The 24,827-nt window shown below is 40.1% G+C and overlaps 1 protein-coding gene and 1 long non-coding RNA gene across 2 annotated transcripts in view; one reads left to right on the top strand and one right to left on the bottom strand.

Annotated features, from left to right (window-relative positions):
• The first annotated feature begins 2,622 nt into the window (after positions 1-2,622).
• LOC127370393 (uncharacterized) overlaps positions 2,623-24,827 on the top strand; it is an 88,893-nt gene continuing 66,688 nt past the window's right edge. The window contains exon 1 of the long non-coding RNA XR_007886224.1: positions 2,623-2,869. This is a non-coding gene — a long non-coding RNA (uncharacterized LOC127370393). The remainder of the gene's footprint in view (positions 2,870-24,827) is intronic.
• The window catches only part of ror2 (receptor tyrosine kinase-like orphan receptor 2), a 51,340-nt gene continuing 30,224 nt past the window's right edge, over positions 3,712-24,827 (bottom strand). Inside the window, exons 3-9 of the mRNA XM_051412276.1 lie at positions 20,360-20,647; positions 19,404-19,434; positions 13,054-13,175; positions 12,630-12,944; positions 11,453-11,707; positions 7,451-7,656; positions 3,712-6,391 (exon numbers count right to left, since the gene is read on the bottom strand). Of these exons, the coding sequence (XP_051268236.1) occupies positions 4,934-6,391; positions 7,451-7,656; positions 11,453-11,707; positions 12,630-12,944; positions 13,054-13,175; positions 19,404-19,434; positions 20,360-20,647 (2,675 nt within the window). The 3' untranslated portion in view covers positions 3,712-4,933. The remainder of the gene's footprint in view (positions 6,392-7,450; positions 7,657-11,452; positions 11,708-12,629; positions 12,945-13,053; positions 13,176-19,403; positions 19,435-20,359; positions 20,648-24,827) is intronic.

The raw sequence follows: 24,827 nt of genomic DNA, 5'->3' as shown, positions 1-24,827 counted from the left end.
TGGTTAAGTGTATTGGCAGCGTGACATTAAACGACAGCCGCTGCAGCCAATCGGAAGGCAGCATTTTCCAACTGTAGCCAATGACTCTTGGCCTTAGCGCAGAGCTCAAATCTCAGTGTGTCGTCATCGACAGAGCGTGCGGGGTATTTTAGGCGCGTCAGTTCACTACACTACGTGGATGGTCATGATTTTATAACCAAATAACGCAGACATATTTGTTAATATGTTCGTACTAATTCATAAATAAGCACCTTTCAAAAGATAATGCTTCAGGATGGGACTTATTTAACCAATATATAAATGATATATATATATATATATATATATATATATATATATATACTGTATATACAGGCTGAGTCAATTGTTGTAATTTTACAACACAGTGTTGTATTGTGAGCAATGACGGGCTAGTTACTCAAACTTATTTATTATTATTATTTATCAAAAGTAACATGATTACTTTACTTATTACTCCCTGTCAACAGTAATTAGTTACACTACTAGTTATATTACTTTTCATATGCTCCCCACAAAATATGTAATCATGTCTCTTCTCCCCAAAATCTGAAATAAAACGTGTACATCTGTGTTTAATAATGTTATAAAGTAAGGCAGTGTGACAAATATAAAACAAGTGCAAGTGGGAAAAATAGGAATTTTTCTTACCAGTAAAGACAGTAGTAATAAGTGAGCTCAATACACGAAAAAAAGAGAAAACAAGAATTTATAAAAGTGACAAAATGCATAAAGTAATAACTAATATGTTCTATTTCTACATTTCACTGTGCAGCCCTGTGTTTTAAAATGACAGTTACATGGTAAATGGTTAATGGACTGTACTTGTATAGCACCTTTTAGTCTTCCGACTGACTCAAAGCGCTTTTACACTACAAGCCACAATATCCCATTCATACAGTAAATGGCAAAGGCCATCATACAAAGTGACAGTTACACTGACCCTGATACCTTGATTCATCTGCATCCTTTTCTAAATATACTTTCTGTGCATGTGTGCAACCAACATGGGGTGATCCAAGCGGCTGGGAGAACTGTTATGTTGCTATGTTGTATCACTCAATGTGCTCATACTGCCTAACACCTCTAGGGGTCACTGTTGGATAGCCAGTGTAAATTTGAATGTTGCTTGTACTTGGAGGTCCAAAGTTAAGATGGCTGCTGCAAACCAAAGTGTCTGCTCAAATATGAGTTCCTGAGAATTTCCAAAAAGTGCTGTTTGGTATTTGTGGGACTATCCCAGCCAAAGCCACCTTAAAGTAAATAATACAGTCATCATAGATGCTTAAATTTGATATTTCCGTTATATTTCTGTTATGTAATGTGCTAACTAAACTGACATGATATATATATATATATGTATCTCCAGCTACAAATATTTTCTGGTTGTGGCTGAAAATTACATGGCACTGACTAGGTGACCTTGCTAACTTGGAACTTCAGTGTTTAAATGATGATATACACAGTAAAAGATCTGGTCTTCTTTAGGTGTTTAAAGACTATGCAGCTGTTACATCAGTAGTAGCTGTATTATCGTCCAATTTTCATAATTATTTATAACCAAATTTATGTTTGTTTTATTTAATCAAAATAAAATATATCAGCTAATTGCACAGAATTGACCAGGGTCCATTTTCTTCCCTAAGGTTATGTAAATATATACAGTTATATAATATATTGCAGTCAGGGTTCCGGAGAAAGAATCAATCAATCAATCAATCAATCAATCAGTGCCACAGATTTTTTCTGTACAAATGTATATTTTGTTGTATTTAGAGTAGCTGTTGAAAAAGTATCTTTTGATGTTTTCCATGTTAGACCAGTATTTGAGGCTGTGGGCATGTTTATAAGTATAATAGGGCTCCCCGAAAGCCACAGTATAATTTAAATACAATATATAAAAAATAAATTATATGCCATAAAACAGGATAACAATTTAAAGTGGACAATCTACAGTGTTGTAAGATATTCTATAAAAGAAAGAACATATACTCTGTGTACAAGTTATGTACATTGTTACTTTGTCGTAAGAAATGTTCAAAAATACATTTCTTACAACAAAGTAGACATGCACAACAGTTTGTAAGTGTAAAATCTGATTGCAGCATATCCCTATGCAATCATCCTGTTTGATGAAGTACGAGAAGACAGGAATCAGAGAGTGCATAGGTTCGCAGTTTTTCCCAGGGTTTGGGGGGTGGGAATGAGTGCTATGAGTTCAGGTGAGCTATGGGCTTGGATTATCTTTAAGTATGAGCACATTTCACCTATTTTAGCTGCACTCCACTGGCTGCCTGTCCATTTTAGGATTCATTTTAAAATTCTTTTATTTGCTTTTAAAGCCTTGAATGGCCTTGCCCCATCTTATCTTTCTGAGTTGCTGCACCCCTACACTCCCAGGCGATCTCTCAGGTCAGCTGACCAGCTGCTCCTGACAGTGCCTAAAACTAGGCTTAAGCTCAGAGGGGATTGAGCGTTTGCCGTTGCGGCTCCTAAACTTTGGAATGGAATGCCGCTGCACATTAGACAGGCCTCCTCCCTGTCTCATTTTAAAACTCTTCTTAAAACCCACCTTTTTTCTTTAGCTTTTGACACCATGTAGAGCGTTGATTTTATGTGTATACATGCATATTTTATCGTGTGCAGGCAGTGCATTTTATTTATTTTACTTATTTATTTTATTGCTTTTATTTTTCTAATGTGTACTTCATCTTTCTATTGTGCTTCTATTGTGTTATCTATTTACTCTGTTAATCTCTTCCTCTCTCTTTCTGCACTCATTCATGTCCCATTACTGCATGTTACTAACTTCACTTCTTCCCCGGAGTTCTTGTGCTTTCTCGTCCCGCAGGTTCTTATCGATCCTGGTGGAGCCTCCTGCCATGGTCCTGCTTGACTGTGCACATGTCTGTCTGTCTGTCTGTCTGTCTGTCTGTCTGTCTCTCTCTCTCTCTCTCACCCCAACTGGTCGAGACAGACGACCACCCACCTAGAGCCGAAGGATCTGTCCTAGGTTTCTGCCTTTTAACAGGCAGTTTTTCCTTGCCCTTGTCTCCAAGTGCTTGCTCATGGTGGTACTGTTGGGTCTCTGTAAATAATGTTATAAAGAGTTCGGTCTAGACCTGCTCTATTTGAAAAGCTGTTATGAATTGGCGCTATACAAATAACAGTGAATTGAACACTGAATCTTTTTGTGCAGCACCTTGTGTTTGTTAAAATCGTGCTATAGAAATAAAGTGGATTGGATTGGATTGGATCTTTGAATTATTGCAGAAGAGATGGCCCTTCTGTTGAATTTTCTCCAGTGAGTTGTGGGCTGTATCAAGGTGAAAAGTGTATCCTGGGTTGAGGGACTACTTCATAATAGTCTTGCACTTCCTGCAGTGGTTGGTATACAGAGACTCTGCTTGGGAGACATGAGATTCAATTTGCAGTTTAAAATACTATGGCCTCATGGGACATCAGTTACAGAACTAAGTGAACAGCCATGGGCTCACCCATATCCCTTATTGTAGCTAACATGTAAATGTAACATTCTGAATAGACTGCCCTGAACTCTTACCCCACAGGTCAGAGTCCAACCCAGCTGCAGCAAGGACTCAACCTTGGTATATGGGGCGCCAAGTGAGCAACCAGGGCACCCCAAATATTAAGTATTTCTAAATGTGAACCCCAATAGAAAGGTACAGTATGTGATCACTTAAGATTATTTTATTAGTATCAACATTAAATGTATTTCTTCACTACAAAGTATATTTTGGCCTACTGTAACTTTTTGCACAGCGTACCGTAACTCTCTGCACATTTAATGACAAATGATGGCAAAATATAATCAAGTGATAGCATATGATTTCTTAGGGAAAATACACCATTTTATTCATATGACTTTATGTGAACAGTATATGTTAAGCAAAAAACTGCTTATACAAAGCAAAAGTGTGGCTTAGCAATCTTCACCATAATGAAAAAATATAAACAAATAGAATGTTCAAACCAAAGTTCAAAGTATGTTAATAACAAATCTTTACAACTTAGTTAATAAAGTTGATCTTAAAAGTATCAGCCTCATGGGGAATACGTCACATGGAATGAAACCTTTGTCAATGGCCTGAAAAAACAACATCTTATTCTTTTTGATGGAGATAAGTTCCAAAATACATCTCAGTGTGTATAATTATCAACAGTTACCCATAGACGGATTCTTTCAAAGCCCCTACAACATCTCTATTCATCATACATTCTATTGTTCAAAAACAACATTAAATTGTCATAAAGGAGTGCACATGCTGTGAATGAGCATAACAATTTCCCACCATTACAGAAACCAGGGTTCAGTCCTGGTTTCTGGTTGCAAAACCTGGTTGTGCATTCCAACTGGCATTGTAAGTTTGTGGTAGGAGGGTGAGGGATCATGTCACTTTTTGCCAAACTAGCAATCCCTACAGTTAGGTCAGGGTGCCTATATAGAGGGGTGTGGTGTCCAAGGTGGGAGGATTGGCAATTGGGGCATGAATGCTGCTCTTATGGCCTCCCAGTGAATGACCTTGCTGGCAAGTGGCTTGTATCACTGTGTGCATCAGAGAAAACAAGACTTCTATCGAGGCAGGGCAACCACTGAATAAGAAAATGTTTTGTGTTGCACAGCAACGGCAAGAACATAGATTCTTCTGAATGGCAACATTACAAAAACAAGGTCTATAGAGGATTGCACGATTCATTTAGGTAAATCATGGACATAGGAGTTTGAGACACACTTGACATTCAAATGCATCTGCACTATCTAAGAAACTTGTACAAAAACATTCAGTCACTGTTCTGCAGAAATGCTAACTTCACTTTATGCTGCTTTTTGAATTTTTGGCAAGCACAGCTCACAGAATATTTCAGCTCCACTGTTCTTCAAACAGCAACACACTTATGTGTCTGACAAGTGGATCACCAATTCATCAGTCTGTGGAAGGTCACTGTCGCCTAGCAATTCTGTTTCAGGCACTGACAAGTCCTTGTTTTGGTCTACCTCTTCCTGGGACGTCCTATCAGCCAAGTCCTCAGTTGTAGTCTTGGGGTCCTCGTTTAGCAAAGCTGCTCGCTCTGTGATGGAAGTGTTGGAAGGGGCAGTGGTGACATAGCCTGTAGATGTGGATCCACTGCCACTATGGTGAGAACCAGCTTTGGGAACCATCTGTGGTTGGTGGTGCATCTGCTGGTGAGGCATGGGCATCTGTATTTGCATGGGGTAAAAGTTTTGCAGATATGGGTAAGCTGGCATGGGGTGATATCCATTCACAGGGATGTAAAGCTGCGGGGGCACCATTGGCCTATGCATTTGACCCTTCATGGGAATGAACTGAGGCTGATGGAATGGTGAACTCTTTTTAGGGCTGGTGTAGCGCGATGCATTTGCTGTGCTCATGCTGATGTTGCTAACCGGGCTGGTGCTGAGAGAGCTGGTCTGGGTAGTGTTGCTGGTGCCCGAAGTCTGAGCTGAGCTGTTGTAGTTGGACAGGCTCTCCCAGGAGCGCAGGCGTGTGTGTATGTCCTTAAAGCGAGGTCTTCTTGCTGGGAATTCACTCCAACACTCCAGCATAAGGGTGTAAATCCAGGTGGGGCAATCATCTGGACAAGGCAGTAGCTGGTGGCTGTGCATCATCTCAATCACATCTTGGTTGGAGTAGCCACAGTATGGCTGCAGACCGTAACTGAAAGTCTCCCACAGCAAGACACCATAAGACCAGATGTCGGAGTCGGTGGAGAACTTGCCATACATAATAGCTTCTGGGGACATCCAACGAATAGGGAAAGGGCTTGTGCCCATTAGATTGTAGTAATCAGCAGAGTAGATGTCTCTGAACAGTCCCAGATCCAGGATCTTGATGCTTAGTTTGTCAAAGACCAGAATGTTTCGGGCAGCGAGGTCTTTATGAACTACTTGCTGACTGGAAAGATACTCCATTCCGGCAGCCACCTGGGTTATAACGTGAAGAAAATCAGCCGGTTCCAGTGTGGATTTGACTGTCTTGTCATCATCTGAGCTGCCAACATCTGAGTTGGGGGAGCGCATCACCAGATAGTCATGCAGGTCACCAAGGCTGGAGTAGGTGAATATCATACTCATTGGATGCTCTTTGGTAACCACACCCAGCAAACAAACAATATTTTGGTGCTGTAGGTGAAAGCGGAGCATGGCTTCGTGGCGAAACTCCTCACACAGACTGGCATCAACCTTGTCCTTTAAAGTCCTGATGGCCACCACCTGGGTCTGCTCTCCAGGTGCAGTGCCATACAGGTGGCCCTTGTAAACCTTGCCGAACCGATCCTCGCCAAGCTCCTCCATAAACCGTACTGCTGACATGTTAATCTCGCGCAGCTTCGCCTGCAGCCACAAAGTAATACAAACACATGTCATCAAAGTGTATGGCCAACAATAAAACCTAATGTAATAGTTTAGCACTGCAATGCAACAGGTCTTAATTCAGGTCTACATTAGTCACTTTCTTTTTTAGTACTAGGTGTTCAGACCAAACCAAACACTGCATTTAAAAAAAAAAACAAAGCACGTATATAGTCCTTAATGTAAATCCATTCAATAAAAGAGCAATATCATAAATATATGCATTAATTCTGGATAGCTGCCCTCATACGTGGGACAAAATCAAGGCAGCATGGGAAGGAGAAGTTGGAGAAATAGTACCAGAAGACACCTGGAAAAATACCATACAGCGTATACACTCATCTTCTCTCTGCATTAGACATGGCTTGATCCAGTTCAAGGTTGTCCACAGGTTGCATTACTCTAATGACAGACTGTCAAAATTCTACTCTAACGTTGCATCAAACTGTCCTAGATGTCAATATTCCCCTGTTTCTTTGGAACACATGTTCTGGTCATGTCCTTCTCTGTATGGTTTCTGGTCTTCAATCTTCCAATCACTCTCAGCCATACCTGGCAAAACACTGCAGCTTGACCCTTTGATTGCTATCCTCGGTGTAGTTAGGGATGAGCTCACAACTTTTGTAAGAAATGCTCTTAACCAATAATGTCAATGTTTTGAATATGGAATAATGATAAATAAAGTTGTAAAAAACACAAAACAAACAAAGCATCTAGGCATTTCAGTTTTAGTCATAGATGCATGAGTTTTAGGGTGCACAGTGGTTTATAACGCTATGAGACATAGCCATAGACATCATTTTAAATGACTCTCCATAATCAGTAGGTTACAGTAGAATCAACCCAATTGTGTTACAAAGTGATAGTGACCAATTAAGTACAAGGTTTTACTGTGTGCTTTGTAGTTATCCTGTGTTAAATTGAATGGTGGGGTGGTGTTTTCTAATGCAGTGCTAATGTCAGTCTAAACCCAGCCTTACATCAGAAAGAATGTAAATGAAATACCCCTACATCAATAGGCCTGTACTGTGTGTGCATTACCTGGTGTTTTTGCTGATTGAGGAGAGACAGCTCCATGTCCTGGCTGGGTGAGCTGTTGAGCTGACATCGAGGTGGTGAGTCAATCGATTCCTTTTGCTTATTGCGACACATGCAAACCAGAAAGAAGAGGCAAGCGATGACCAGTGGGATGGCAATGGCAGGTATTAGAATGAACAGGATCTCCTTCCTGTGGTTCTCTGGAGGATCTTGAGATAGTAAGATAATAGACAGTAACAAGTTAAAAGGTTATATAATTATATATGAGATGAAATACTAATAAGGACGACCCAGTGCTCTCAATGACTTCAGGCCTGTAGCCTTAACGTCACATGTTATGAAGACCTTTAAGACACTGGCTCTGCAGCACCATAGTCCCCTGGTACTTGACTGCCTGGACCCGCTGCAGTTTGCGTACCAGGCTGACATCGGCGTCGATCATGCCCTCATCTACACTTGACAATAAACTGGACTGGTCGGACCACACTGAGGCCCTCTACAGGAAAGGACAGAGCAGGCTGTTCTTTCTGAGGAGGCTCAGGTCCTTCAATGCGTGCACTCAGATACTACGGATGTTCTACCAGTCTGTAGTAGCCAGTGTCCTCTTCTTTGCTGTGGTTTGTTGAGGAGGAGGCATCGGCACTGGGGGTGCCAACAAGCTGAGCAAGCTGGTGAAAAAGACTAGCTCGGTGGTGGGGATGGAGCTGGACAGTGTGGAGGCTATGACTGAGAAGAGGATGAGAGGGAAGCTGAAAGCCATCATGGACCACCCCTCTCATCCTCTCTACACTGAGCTCAGGCAGCTCAGGAGCATTTCAGCTACAGACTGACCCAGCCCCGAGCCTCAAAGCGGTTTAGAGGCTCGTTTGTACCATCAGCCACAGCACCTAGTACGTCCAACCCCTGCAGACTAAGACTGGTTTAAACTCCAAACTACAACGCACAAACTTTTTGCAAAATTTTGAATTTCTCCTAAGGGGGATCAATAAAGGAACATACTATCTTATCTTATGCAGCAGCAAACAACTATTTCCTATGTAGAGAGATATAAGCAGCTGAGTACAGCGACTGAAACTGATGGTTTTATCATCTACATTTGAGAATTAAGGCTTTATTTCAAACCAGAGTTGTGAATAGTGGAAAGACTAACAAAGATGTTTTTGGTGAGTTTTATTTTGTTTGTCCACTTTAAATGAAGTTATGATGTGAGGTAAAATTGCTGTTTTTGTCTATGGAGTCTGGTGGGACTGATTACAGCTGTATCTGGTTAAACAACAGGTCTATCTATTTAGGGATCCTTTCCATAATGTTGTCAGAGACTTCAGAATAAAAATCTGAGCCTGTCAATTGCAGAAACAACAACTTTCATAGACGGACTTTGACAGGCTAATTGGTCCCCAAGGATTAACATTAGCTAATATTTTCCTGAATATTTTCACATCTAATTCTGTGAAGTAAGGGTTTGTTTTGAATCCAGACCAGTGTCGGTGATTGTTGGAAAGACTGGAAAGACTAAACAAAGACGGTTTGGAGTTTTACTTTATTTTTGTCCCATTGTTCTACTCTTAACAGTCAATTGAGAGAAAAGTCACCATGGATAATCCATGTTAAAAGCCACATCCACCCCCTCTGATTTTCAGAAGAAAACTGTAATCAGTTACAGCTGTGGTCCTAGTGGAACGAATGTGGTCTGTCCTCTGAAAAGCAAATCAAAGAATTAATGGAAAAACTTAGAAATACATGTTGACAAAAGATCATCATACATCTGTGCACTGTGCATCTGTGTGTGTTATTAACTTATATATAAGTTTAGTAACAGTCAGCTCTCTAAATGAACTAGGGAGAGTTCTGTTCACTTAATGCTGCTCATTAATTATTAGTGTCTCAGTGCCCAGATTGCCCTATGCAGCCAGCCACAGTCTGAAAGAATCTGCTGGTCTAATCATGACAAAAGGTGATATCTAAAGTCTCTCTCACACATTTGTTCAGTGACAATGATGGAATAAATCTCCTCAACTGTTCCAGTAAAGGCCTCAGCATCTCTTGTCCACACAGGCAATTTCTTAACACAATGTGACATTCACACAGAACCATCCAGTAACACTAAACTCTGCTGGTCCATACATGTTGACAAAAGATCATCATACATCACAGGGTTGTGTGCACACACAGTGGTAATGTGATACTGTGTTATTCAAAGTGTAGTAACAGTCAGCTCTCTAAATGAACGTAATGTTCCCTTAATGCTGCAATCACAGGGATTCAAGCAGATGGCAGGTGGACAGCACGTGACAATATGTTGCTATGGTGATGTTATTATTTCATGTAAAAACATTTTTTAGCAACACTGAAGATGAATTAAAATGCTATTTTAAGCACTCTCAATGGGTCATAGACTAGATAGACAGAGATACAAAAGCGGTTAATGGTATAGTATGGTCAGTTGTCGTTCAGTGTCATATGCTGATTCTTAGTGGTATGCCGCTGTTGTTCTACTGGCAGATACCACTCCCCACTACAGACATTACTTACATATTCCACTGCTGTTCATGATACGCCGCCACTGCTTTGTGCAACATATAAAGGAAATCTCACACACTGGCAGTTATACATTCCACCAACCTACTGATGATATGCCACTCCATGCTGATTCTTTGTGGTAAGCACTTTGAGTATTGGTATGCCACTCAGCACTACTGGCAAATTGGCTTTCTTACTTGCAATAAAAACCACACCACACACAAAAATGTGGCTAGTCCTTCAGTCCTTTTCAAAGATGGAATCTTTAACACGGCTGGCTTCATTTATCTGTATCTGTTAAAGTAATGGCTTTTTATCATTCAGACAAAATCAATGATCCTGACCTAATGAGCCTGCTAGGTTTATAGTTATTGTGGATTTTGAGTCCACTAGCTTAGTTCATAGCAGCTTTTTTCTTTTTCCTGCTCCTTAAATATCGGATAATTGTTAAAAGTGAATCTCTAATAATAAGATTTTTCATCAATTCCTTATTTGTTAGCGAATGTTGGTCTTGTGACTTTTTTTCTAGAGCCACCATAAGTTTCACATTTATGGTTTGGAGTCAAACATCTCAACAACTGTGAATGAATTGTAATAACTTTGGTCATCTTCTGACCAACCTGATGACAAAATACCTGCAAAACCAATGGCATTCGGCCTCAGCCGTGTTTTAAGTGTTCTAATTAGCAGATGTTAGCACGCTAACTCTCCAAACTATGATGTGTTATATTTAGCTCAAAGCAGTAGTGTGCAGCCAGACAGACCTGCTGGCAAGGTTTGTTTTAACCACTTTTAACTTTTGCGAGGGAAAAAGCCACATTTCCATCGCCTGATCTGACAAAAGAAGAATGTCCTTAACTTAAGTGAAAACTTAACATGTGCATTTACTTTCTATGTGCATGTTTTACTTTGTGCTGCTGCTTGTGTTGCTTTGGGGTTAAACCCACAGTACTCAATTCAGACAGCTGTGTTGGAAGTGTTATAGAAATGTTTTGGTCTGATTGCTTATTTAGACATGTGACTGACATGTGAAATCACCGTCAAATAGATAGACATTTACATAGATAGGTAGAATTGACCATTCCTAAGCTCCGCCCCTTTTTGCTCTGTGCTCCAATGACAGCTGAGCAAGGCTCAACTTTCTCCTTTCCTGTACTTAGATAAACTAAATTCTGAAGATAGTTGAAATATAAAAGCAACATATATATAAGCACATCTTAAGTTAGCTAATGTTAGAAAAAAGCTAGCTAACTAGCTAGCTAATCAATATTAGCTCGCTAACATTAGCTAACTTAAGCTGACTGTAAAGGGCTTTTATCTTTTAATCATCCACCAAAATGTGGTTGTCTTTTCATAGATAATAGACTAGCACATACACAACATTCACACTTTTTCACATATATAAAACTTTATCCTACAATAACCTGACAATGTCAGCAGCCCCTGTAAATGTTAAGAGTACAATGATTGCATCACGGTACTTACTGCAAGACTGGATGTCACACAGGTCCACTCTGACCTGAGGGTCCAGGGTGAAGCACCAGGGCGCCTGCATCTGACCTCCTGGGTTACGACAGTAGTTGTGACTTCCCCAGAGCTCAGGGTATTCCTGGGACAGGTGGTGACTGTGAGGGTACTGAGCAGTCCATGGCTGGCAGTGATGACCAGATTTAGTGATGCTGACTGTGCCCCTGTAGTCAGCCCCACTTCCATTGTAGCAGCTGTGGTCTGAGGGGGAATCTGTAGGACAAATAGTGACTCAGTATTTCATATTCAGAACATATAGATTTTTCTCTCTGTGGTTTGTTTCCATAGCCGGTCTGCTCCATGTGCAGCTGCATAGAGCGACTCAAATTAGTGTTTTTATCATCTACATCAGCGATCTAATGATTTATTTCCACCAAAACAGAGTTGGTTGGAACAGTCCACTTTGAATGAAGTTACGATGTTACGATGATCTACAAGGTGAAGTTAGCGTTTTTGTTTGGTGGTGAGCAATAGCAATATTATGGTTGTTTCTGGTTACACAAAAGGTCTATCTCTGTAGGGATCCTTTCCATAATGTTGTCAAACACATCACTCTAACCTGAGCCTGTCAGTGGCAGAAAGAAGCACTTTCAGCAGCTATTTTTGCATCTTACTGTGAATTAAGGGTATATTTCTAATTACAAAATTACCTGCTGCAGCTTTAACATACAGACATGAGATTGATATCTATCTGAACATTTCCCTGAAAAAGATATCAAATAAGTGCATTTCCCCAAATTTTGAGCAAAAAAATCAAATACATATACATGTATGAGATAATTGATGCTAGGCTTTGAAGTTGTAAAATAACATCCCTAATCCAGTTAAATACCAAATGTGACAGTATTTACATCTAATATGAAGTGTGCCCACTGGACCGACATGCAACTTGTTTTCTGTACCAGCTCTTCCTCATCTCCCCCCAGCTGACAATTCGACATCATCCAAGTCATTTTCATTATGCCCCACATAAACCCAAAAGCATATTTTTACAGACAGCGACTCCTTGTTTATGCTTTGTAAACTGAAGTGACAGGCTGTCTGGAATTGTTGTAATCATCTGTTAATTAATTTAATGAGCAGGGCATTTTTACATCAATAATAATAATGTGTACATGCTGTAGCATCCACCTACATGGACCCAGTTTTTCTTGGGGCACTCCTATCCTCATACAGAAAGCAGCATCAGGTGTGCCCGGCCGTGGCAGCAGGTGGCAGCTGGGGAGCTCCAGCTGCATGAGGATCATGGGATTCGATCGAGCGATGGTGTACTCGGCGTGGCACAGGTCATTCTCCAGGGCCTCACACTCATCTCGACAGAGCTGACGCTGCCGAGGGGCCCGAGAGCCCTCGTCACACAGAGGGAAGACGTAGTAGCAGAGGGAAGGAATGGCAAACCTGGAGCACTGATCCGATAGGTGGGTGGAGGTGCCAATCATGGTGATGGCAGCTTAGAGGGCAGAAAAAAGAAACACATTTCCCACAAAATTATGTAATCTCAGATAATTTTAGTAGCTATAGCCAGTTGTTTAAGAGGGCTTTAGGTAAGAGTTTCTTACCTGTGATGCGGTTTTCACTCTCCCCCTGCATCTGAAGAGACTCAACATAGATGCTCTGGTTGCCGATGAAGCGAGCACAGGCAATACCTCGGTATGGCTGGCAGAACCCTTTTTCATGCGACCTGAAAAGGAAAACAAACAGAATTAAAAAATTAGACAAAAATGTTAGAAAGAAGAGGAAGAATGCAAAAATTACACAAAAAAGTGAGTAAACAAAAAGCTAAGCCCAGGAGGTAGTTACTTTTTTACAGCAACCACTTACAACTACTAACGTGGGACTCAGGGAGGGGGCCACAAATGCATCACTGTCTGCGTGCTGGTGCCCTTTTTATTTTTCTTTGCCTCTGCTCCTCAAACAGTCCACCACTGCCACTGGGGCCAACTTGGGTGAAACACTGGGGAGGAAGCTTTTACTGGAAGAAGTCTGCCACCATATTTGGATTTATCACCCATTGTTTGAAATGTCTGCAACTTGTCTGCCCTGCCTTTACATTCACACACACTCAAATGTCAAGCCAACAGTTCACAAACAGTTGACTGCATATGACTGTGTCGATTAGCCATTCCTAGAAAACATTAAATCCATTATTTATTTATTTTTCCCTCCTAATATCTGTTAGTGGAACGTTACTGTTACTGAAGAACCAATGGATAACTTTAAATAACCAAAATTTTTGGGAACACTACTTTGAAAAAACAAACTTAACTAGGTCGTTTTACTAGCCAACCTTCTAGTCCCCTTGGAAACCACTTCTTACAGCATAAAGATCAGCGGTGCGGAATGTCCCACACAGAGCACAACATCTTACCATTACAGCAAGTGTAAACCCACCATCACATCACCAATTGGTTTGTGGACAACCGTTACACCAAGCTTCAAGTTTGGCATTATGGTTGTTGCCATCTTGGTTTCTTGGAGCCAGAAAAATGGTGGCGTGCCTGGTCACAAACCTCTTACTACAGCTAAACAGAACACTAAAATATTTAGATGAGAAACAGACAATGCGGTAACAGAATCATGAGCCATATTGCATTAGCACTGTGTCATTTTTGATCTGAGTTCCTGCTTTATCATCTATTTTACTCTAATGGGACCATGTCACTCATGTTCCTTACATCATGCTGTATGGAAGAAGAGCACATAAATCAAGTGAGAAGCAGGGTCATTTCTCCATAAGGCTCAGTTCTATCAGACTTCATTTTTGCATCCCATGGAGCTCCCCCCTGCTAACCAATAGAAAGAATGCAGCTTTAAAGCTGCACTTTTATAAAAAAAAATTGCTTTTTGTTATATTTGCTAAAAATGTTCACTATATCCTGACAGTAGTACATGAGACAGAAAAAAACAGGTTCCTCTGACTCCTCCTAGTGCTCCTAATGACATTATCAGTGCGCCGTGCCTGAACAAAAACAACCAATCAGAGCTGAGAAAGATTTATTGTTGAGTCTCATTCCCAAGTCACTAAATATTGATGCTGGAAATGAGACTCAGCAATCAACTATCTTCAGGCCGTCAACCCAAAATATCTTTCAATCTTTCTTGGCTCTGATTGGTTGTTTTTCGTTCAGTAGTGGCTTCACTTTTCAGACCTGGCAGTTCTGTCCACTAATATATACTGTCAATGGTGAGGAAGACGATAGAAAAAGGGATGGAGGGGCAGCAGATCCAGTCCAATGGGTACAAGAAGTTGATGCAGATGATCCAAAACCCTGACAAGGACAGATACTGCAAAATCAATGGGGACCACCAGAAGCATCCCTTATGTGATGACTGTCAGACTGTCTTCAAGACAGAAGGAACCACGACTACTACAACCATTCAACACCTAAAAAGGTCCAGTGTGTAACATTTAGGAGAATGTATTGTCAGAGATGGAATATAATATTCATAGGTATGTTTTTATTAATGTATTATCAGCTGAAAATAAGAATTGTTGTGTTTTCATTAACTCAGAATGAGCTTTTCTTACCTACAGAGGGAGTCTGTCATGTTGAACCACCATGTTTCTACAATAGCCCAGAACGGACAAACCAAACACTGGCTCTACACAGGGCCTTTCGCATTTTGAGGAAGTTTCATCGTCACCCTATCAACTCAAGATGCCACTAAATCCTAAATGCTGGACCTTTAAGATATCTGCTTGTCTATATATACAAGTACGTAAGACAGAAAGTAGAATCTGCACACTGTTCTGCCGACTCCTGTGGCGTCACCTCAGGCTGGAAACACACAACCTGAATACGCTGGATGATTAGCAAACAAAGTTTAATAGTACCTGTCAGCTGAGGAACTGAATCCACTAACTGTGCCAAGTAGACTAAAACAGTTGGTCTACAAATAATTCAGTGTTGGCTCTGCTCAGACACACAGTGGATGAATTGTAAAGTCTGATGATGGCCGCTAGAAAATTACTTCCTGTTGAACAGCTGGCCCAAACCTTCCTGGGGCCCTATGCAAAATCTAATCCCCAACATAAGCCCCTCCAGTGTCCCAGTACAAAAACAGACACAATCACCTATTTTAAAGCTTAAGAGCAAAGTGGAAATTACTGCCATTAATCGTTCCTTAATATCATTGACTAAAAGATAACACTAGATGACTGGCATTAAAAATTAAGACTTCAGAAATAAGGATCTAACCAAAAAGTAATTACAAGACACTCTGGCTGCATGCCAGCTGGTTCTGCTGGGTCAGTTTTGGTGCTCTACAGGAAGTTGTGTTGGTTAAACCAACTAATATGAACTTATTTTCAAACATGGTTCTTTTCTGAGGTCGTTCCTATGTCATGTTTGTGCTGGGCTTAGATTCCCAGGCCTGACTTGAGTCTTAATCCGCAAAACAAGCGCAGGGGATAAATGCACTGTAAAGACCTGAATGCTCTCTAAAATTAGACACTCAACTGGCCAATGGCGAATGATGCACTGGCTATGCTTCTGCAGGATGCTGGGTTTCTTTTTGCTTTTGATTACCTACAATCAGATTTACGCAGCACAGGTAATTTCATTGAGCTTCTAAATGTGGGAACAAATACTGACAATGACTCTTGCTGTCCACATAATTCTACTCTTACCAGCACTTGAATTCTGACAATACAGATATAGTGATTTTGACCTAGCTGAGTACTGTTATTACATACCACCACTTACTAATACATTTAGGAAGCCATGTTGTATTTAAGTGTCAGGCTTAATTCCCTGTGAAACCGGTCTGGAATAGAGGCGGAAATGTGTTCCTGCAACTTGAGTGGTAAAAGGTAAGTAAAGTAGGATATCTGCTAACTCTTTCAGAATCATTGTAGTAGTAAAATTAAAGTTTCACTATGCGACGAGAACAGGGACATTACATTTTGGCACTGAAAATCAAATTTGGCAAAATTGAATGTGAATGTGTCAGCACCATAATTACCGGGCATTCATACTGAAAACAGCCAGTATATCAGTGTGGGAGAAGAGTGAAAGCATATTTCCATCGCACAAAGCCTTCAATGCTGTTCTTTGCTCTTCTTTCAATGAAGAATTACTCTGCAGCTCTGATCTAACTGATGCTAGCAGCAGCTACACTAACCTCAATAACACAATGCTGACGGACGCACAAAGGAGATATGACACCATAGACAGGCGACTGGTGAAACGCACCTAAATAAAATTAGAGTGGTTTGAACATTGTTAAAAACATATAGAACATAGCTCTAGAGTTTTTAGACATTTTAATGCACAAATTTTACCAACTGATAATTGCTGTATGCAAAGTTGCTAATATCAGGCACCATCACAAGTCATACATAGTTTTTTTATTAACTGATCCCTGGTCTCCTCTCATTTTGCAAAGGTGGCCCCGGCAAGCAAGTTGAGTATCCCTGCTTTACTATCACTTGTATTTCTGCTGGTCTTCATTTGCAAAAAAGTTTGAAGCTCCAGCTCCAGCTGTTATCTCATAGTGTGAGCAAAGAGACTGTGATCTATGATGGAATGAAGACATCTTAGACATCTTCTGCTGGTCATGTGTGGGTAGTGTCAGAGTGTGCAAGCATAAAGGCTAATTATTATAAGAAAGGAGGAGGGTGAACACACATTTCATTGTTTAAATACCCCTCCTTGTGTTTTCACTACTTTAACGCCCTGTTGTTTGAAACATCAATTCTAATGCCTAAGCACCATTCAGCCTCCAAAGGTGTTCAAACTGTTACAAATGACACCCGTGACTGACTTCTAAAATTAAAAAACAGGAAAACTACCTAATCCAGTGCCCCCCAAAATAAATTCTCTCCCAGCTTGTTGGCTGTTGAGATAAGCTCCCTGGAAGAGGCATTCAGAAACAGTTGGTCTGACTGAGGACATGAATCAGCATTCTTTCCAGCTCAGAACAGGCCTGTCCAAACCACTGGCTAGTGTCTGACTGCTGGTCAAGGAATCTATTCTGAGTGAGTCAAACCCACAAAAGAGAGGGAGAGAAGAAAAGCTGTGTACTCTGCTACCCTCATGGTTTGGTTGCATCAATCAGTGCAGCATAGCACCATTTCTAATAGTCAGTCAAAGCAGTGCAGGTATGAGTGTTAGCCGACATGTCTTTGCACGCCCATTTTAGCTTTGGGGAGGCACTTCTAACACCACAAACACATGCATTTGCGCTTCTAAACTTCTGAGGATTTTGATTAACTAGTCATGTCCTAAATAAATAAATTCCTTTAATCCTCACCACAGGATAATTCTAAAACCTAAAACCAAATCCCAAACCAAACATAACCATGACCATTTATAACGTAAAACTTCAATTAAAGGCAGGGTCTCAATTAGAAGTAGATCTTCTTTACTAGCCTGGTGTTGCTACACATTTCGACAAATAAAAACAGGTCTCAGTTAGAGGCCTGGTCTGGATTTTATAGAAGTTATATAGAGGTATAAAACCTCTCATAACCAACCAGGTTGCCAGCTTGAGCGAGTTCTAATCTGCGTAGATCGCCCACACAAAATAAATGTTTAAACTTTTGTCAATATGGATGCTACACATTGTCAGATCAGGCCTGTCCTTTATAGAGGCCTGTTCCTAATAAAGGCCGGTTGAGTTGAGTGATTGAAGCAAATAAAAGCTATTCATTGAAGATTTATGGTGCATCATTTCCATTCTTTTAACAGTATTGACAGGTAACTTAATAACCCATCAGGTATCTTGACAGATGAATAGTGCTACACAGTATATTCAGATAATATACTGGTATATCACCAGCTGGTCAAAGAACAGCTCAAACAAATGAGCTAAATGCCCAACAGTCAACAGACAAAGCAGCTTTACTGGGTTTTCTGGAAAACTAAAACAGTTTTTGTACATTAGTCCTAGATTGTACTCCAGATATATAATTAATACACGCAATAAAACTGGAAAGGGGGCAAAAATGGATAACCATATTTGCTAGACCACGATAACGTGGTCATTTTGGCCAGTGACATTTTGGGCAAAAATAAGTTATATGTCTTCAAATGAAAGCTCTTGGTGAGCTCTTTCTACTGCCAAGAGGAGACAAGTGAATTTAAAACCAATACAGAGTTATTAATCAAAAAGCAAAATAACTAAAACTTAGGTATTTCGGGTTTAAAGGGTTAAATGTTAAAATATTGTACAATAAATATAATCTTCTACATGTTTATGAAGTTTTAATATTAAAGATTGAAATCAATAAACAAAGTCAGGACAAAGTATGGTCATTTTTTGTTTTGGCTCTCCTTTAAAGCTGGTCAAATGTCACTTAGGCCCCTCTGGTTGTCATCCCTCAATTTGATGTTGCTTGTTGAAGGTCCGAGCATGAATACTGCCATCTTGTCTTCCTTTGACTTTGAATGCTGTTTCTGGGCCCAGTCCTTTTAAGACTTTCAATGATGTGTTTTCTACGACAGAAAAAACCTACTTCCCCTCTGTCCACCCTCTACTCAGTATGCTCTGAAACAGTACTTGACTACGATTGAAGCAGTGTGTTCAGCCATATTTTGGCAAAAATCTGACTTTACTAAACATCTAGATGGACAGCAGAGTGAGTTCAGTGCCACTGTCATGCTTTGAAAGGTTTATAGTGAAGTTTTCCAGCTGAAATGCATTGTAACTGTAATCGAGCTGACCACAATGACACTACAAACACTACAAAGACACTCTTTTTACTTTTTATAGCCACACTCAAGGCTTACATGGTGTGAGCCGTTGATACTTGAAATATCTTTCCAAAGTTGTTAAAAAAATATTCCTTCTGTGAAGAAGGAATTTTTCCTTTTTCCTTCCACATACTCTGAGAAACAAGATGTTCACTTACGGCTCATCTGGGCCATATGAACCACACACTCTGACAAACAAGATGTTCACTTACCGTTCATCTGGGCCATATGTGGGCATCTGTCCTGTAAATCCAAAATAAAAACATATAAAACATGAAAAACTGTTCTCAGAAATCATATGGTACATATTTATCTTACACTTCACACAAAATATGATCTTCTTACTTACTTAATAAACTCCTATAATATTATTATATTATTACAGTTTTCACAGTGCAAGAAACATTTCAGGGATGTTAATGTCATCATGATTCAAATAAAACAGTTGTGAAATGTATAAAAAAAACAACGTGCCATTATAAATACGGTAGAACTTTTCTACGATTACAGTAAAATGACATTAGTACCGTTAATTTAACAGTTGAAGTTGGAGTTTTATTCAATATTTCACCATTAAAAAATACAAGTCTTCTTTTCTGTGCAATTTAGTCTGTAATATAAAAAATATATATAATAGGAAACTGTATTTAACCTATTTAGTGTTTAATACTTTAACTTATAGGTATCACCATGAAACTTCCCCAGTTGATTACTTGTTATGTTTAAGTACACAAATTAGGCATTATCTCATTAAAAACTGCAGGTTGTGAATGATATATGAATAAAGCCCTCAGTAAATCTCTTCAGATTATAGATAGATTTGAATTTCCCCTTCGAGGGACTAATAATGGAATGGAATCTTATCTTATCTTATCTTATCTTATCTTATCTTATCTTATCTTACAGGAATAAAAAAGGAAGGTTTAATGTATGTAAGTGATAAAGTTGAGATTTCTGGCTCAGTACGAACAGCCTTTAAAGATATGTATTGTAATTTCCAAATATCAGCACATAAATGTGTATTTTAGGTGTTTTCTTCTGAAAGAAGAAAGAAAGAACGTGAATGAAAATAACATGTTTTTCCCTGTAATGTCTCGCCTTAAACACTTTAAGTTTAGGTCTGACAATAATAACTGAGTCAATGAATAAATATAAATGTAAACCTTACCTAGTTTGACATACAGGACACCCGTGGCAGAGATGAACTTGAATGAGTTGGAGGCGACACACTGATAATAGCCCGTGTCTGTTGTGTCCAGGTCCTGGATGCGGAGCTTGGATCCTGCCTCGTTCTTGCGGATGGTAATGCGTCCCTGCTCCTGGACCACAGGGGCATCGTTCTTCAGCCAGCGGATGGTTGGTCGTGGGTTTCCTGCCACTTTGCAGTGCAGCGTGGCCGTCTGGCCCTGGAAGTGGGTGATGTTGTTGACTGGTTCCAGGAACTCCAGAAAATAACCTTGAGGGGATTAACACAATGGGTTTAAGTTTTCTTCAAAACTTTAAAACAGGCAAAATGGGGTGTACAGGAAATCTGACATTTATAGAGCTGAGCAGTAATGAGCTCTGCTATTTGATAAACGCATCGCAGTCATTGGCGCACTCTTTAGCAACGTCCAAGTGTACAGCACAGCATTACTTTACATTACTTTCATTTTACATTGTACTAATTACATTGCTGATTTCTGCTGCCCAACTTCCTCCTTATGTGCCATATTTTTGTTAATATTTATTTATTTATTTAACTAATGTTCACCCATGCTCTCCAGCAGAATCCTTGTTGCTGATCTGATTTTTTGAGAGCTCCCTCAATGATCACAACAGAGCTGCTCTACTGACTACAAATCGGTAGTTGTAACCTTCAGTCCTTGGACAAATTATTCAAGAAGGTCCTGGGTTTGAACCTCAGCCATCATGGTCCTTTTTGTGTGGAGTTTGCACGTTCTCCCTGTGTTATCGTGGGCATCAAAACATGCATGTTTGGGTTAATACTTCCATCCAAGTAATTCTTCTATTTGTTCCTCTATTACAGGAACCACAGGGGCAAATTGAAGCCATAAGCTCATCAAGGTGTCACCACCCTTAGTCTAAAGTTTAGACTAAGGGTGGTGACACTCTAAACCCTGGGTTCCTAGCCCCTCCGGCTACATCTCAACTCTAATGGGCATCCGTTCATTCCTATGTCATAATGCTGCTAACTATAAGTACTAATAACATCAAATTGTGTTAATTACTATCAGGCAGCAACTGGAGGGGAGGGGACAAGATGCAGCAAGGAGGGGTACAGAGGTCATCCAGGGCATGCCTGCCCCATAAATACCAACCTAGAGTCAGGTTTCTAGTCTCACCGCAGCCATAATTAAAAAGCAGATGCTGGTTCCCACTTAAGATACTCCCATTATTCCCTGTGTTTGCTCCATAAGAACACAGACATAAATGAGAGGTGACTATCCATCCACACATTTATCTTTGGGTGACAAGGATATGTGGATTACACAAAGCAGACATTCATAATGAAATGAAATATTTTCTGTCTGTGTTCCTCCTGACCACAGATTCTGTCTAGTTTGCGATAACGACTGTTAGTACTGCAGAACCTGGAAAACTTTTTTTGTTTTTTGTTCGTAGTTGAATTTAATATATTAAATCAGTTCTGATAGGCTAATAATCTAAAGCTATTCATCATTATAGCAATTTAGAGATGCTCTGATACCGTTTTTTCTTCTGATACTGTTTCTGACACCTGAGACTTTGCCTATTGGCTGATGTTGAGTGCTGATCAGATAATATGCATTAAAATAGTACATGAGACAGATAATCTGTGAAACAATCAGGTTCCTCTGGCTCCTCCTAGTGCTCCTAATGGCATTTGCAAGAATCCACCAGGCCTGAATGAAAACAATCAATCAGAGCCAAGAAATGTAATTGATTGTTAAGTCTCATTTCCATGTTGTCAAATACCGTAGCTGGGAATGAAACTCAACAATCAACTATCTTCAAGCCACCAATCCAAAGTGTCTTTCTATCTTTCTCTGCTTTGATTTGTTGTTTTTGTTCATAGTGAAATATATACAGTGAAAAAATGTAGTGAAAGTTTTAGTTAATATGTCAGAAGTTATTGTTATAAAAAGTGACCTACTGCAGCTTTAAACCCTTTGCCAGAGTCAGACTAGGGTGGGTCATGGTGTGGTTCCCAGTAAGAGCACCCCATTACTTCCCAAATAAAATAATAAATAATCTGTATACACCAGTGCAACCCTAAGGTAAAACAAGTAAAATAAAAGATTTCACCACCACATACATGAACAATAAATCAATATATCGACAAAACTAAAGTCAACACAAAAGAACGCATTTCTTCATTCTCTGTATTTGATATAATATCTTTCTTTGGACCACATGCTGAACAGATGGACCAAAAGAGTGACCCGTTCTGGTCCCTGAACAGCTCTCCCTCCAAGAACTGATTGGAGAGCACATGCATTGGTTCTGCAGTGAGAAGAGGGCAGGATGTGAGTGTGGCTGACAGTAGATGAAATAAAGCTGGGTAAATGGCCTTTAGTAATGGAAAGAGAAGGAGAAGGACTGAGAGAGAGAGAAACAACAAAGGTTAACAAGGACAAAAGCAAAAGACATTAGCGGGCCACTCGACAGCGGGCAGTGAGCCATTCATAATCCAGTTGAAAAATGACTCCAGCACTGTTTGCTCTTTCAAAAGTTGCTGGCTGCTCACCAACTGTTGATTCAAACAATTCTGCTTCAAACAGACCTTGGAGTCAGACACAAACAGGGCTCTTGTTATTCTCTCTTTGGCAATGAGGTTGTTTTTTTTTAAATTTAGACTGAGGTTGAGACTGATTGTTTCGCTGAAGAATCTTGACAGTAGCATGTCAGTGCGACGGGAATGGTTATGGTGCGTTCTATTTGTCCACCCTACTTGATCTGCGAGTCGGTTTCCTGATTTAGGAACCTGAAGTTGCAAATAGAACGCCCCCAAGGTCGTATATATGACTCGTCAAGTCGTCTGAACTCAGAGGACCCCGACTTCAGTTACCAAGATGGCTACTCCGAGCATCACACGTAGTAAACATTGTGGTTTTCTACTATTTTAAGCACTTTTGTCTTTGTTGTAACCAAATGAAGAAGTCCTACACATAGCACTGTATACTGTTACCTATAGGCATGTCGCCACAGTCTTATTATGTGTTAAATACCGCCTAATTAGTTATTTTGTAGCTTGTGCAGCTGAAATTGGCTAGAGACGCTCCATGTTGCTATGACAACAATGCCGAGTCTTGAGCAGAGAGCAGAGCAGTAGCCTAACGTTAACGTTAATCAAAACGGAATATTCAGATATCAAACTGTGAAATATGATTGTGTAATATGTACAGAGGTGGGTAGAGTAGCCAAAAATTGTACTCAAGTTAAAGTACTGTTACTTCAGAATAATATGACTACTAAAAATAATCCAGGTAAATTCAAGCACTTAAAAAATAAAATCAATAAAATAATAATAAATAAAAAATAAATAAGCACAAGTAACACAAATTTCCAAACCTTTATACTTTTTTACCAGGCTCTGCAGGCAGAACTAGAACAAGGCAGCCCATAATCTCTCATAAACTGTGTGTGTGTGTGTGTGTGTGTGTGTGTGTGTGTGTGTGTGTGTGTGTGTGTGTGTGTGTGACAAGACACCACATAATGTAGCTGCTGTTTCGCACTTTTACTAAGGTAAACATGCTTTCAATATGAGGCCAGGGGTGTTCCTCCTCGTCTGTGTCTGCATTGCCGACGGTTGATTCTGACATTTTTGTTTGCTACGACCAGAGCCCGTCTACGGAGAGCCTGGCCACTCTCTATTAAGTCCCATTGTACCGAATTTTGGTTGCAATTCTACCTGAGTTCCACTGGGGGCGATTGCCCATGATTGCAGAATGAATGGGAGCAGATGGAGCTAGACGGCTAAATTTGTCTCTTTCACCTGATTGTCGTTGAGAAATCTCAGATTTGATTGTAGTTTTTGCAAGTTCAACATGGGTTATAGGCTGAAAGTTGAATGAACGAGTACTTATGTCCTTTCGATTTCTTGAGTTGTTGTTGCCCATAACACGCTAGCATTCTGCTAATGAACGCTGATTGGTCAGTGAAGGACTGATTACGACCAGAGATCCCGCTTGATGGCATCGTGATGGCATCGAAGCACAAAGTGACTCGAGGCTTGCCGTAAAGCAGTATCTCTCGGCATATGATGTGTGTGAGGTCATTGACATTTTAAAAGACTTTTTAAAGCAAATAAGTGACTCTAAAAAAAAACACCCAGCAATGTGTAATTTCTTTGCATCCCCTTTTGAATGCAACATTCAAATTACTAGACAAAAAATTATATCCTGAGAAAAGTGGATTTTGAGGGTATAGCTCGATAGAGCTCCATTCATTCTGCACTCATCCTGTGAGCGCCCTCATATGGAACCAGAGGGGAACTGCAACAGTTCAGAACCCGGAAGTATACCGAGAGTGGAACTCTCCTTATTAGACATTCTCTGCTACGACTGTGACGCTAACCCGTCCCGCCGCTGAGATTGAGTATGGTCACGTGACGAGACTGCACAACTACGTTTGATTGGTGAAACACAGTCACG

Source organism: Dicentrarchus labrax, unplaced genomic scaffold, assembly GCF_905237075.1.
Source record: "Dicentrarchus labrax unplaced genomic scaffold, dlabrax2021, whole genome shotgun sequence".
NCBI classification, from domain to species: domain Eukaryota; kingdom Metazoa; phylum Chordata; class Actinopteri; family Moronidae; genus Dicentrarchus; species Dicentrarchus labrax.
Note: the sequence above shows the minus strand (reverse complement) of the source record. Positions and strands in the feature narration are given on the sequence as shown.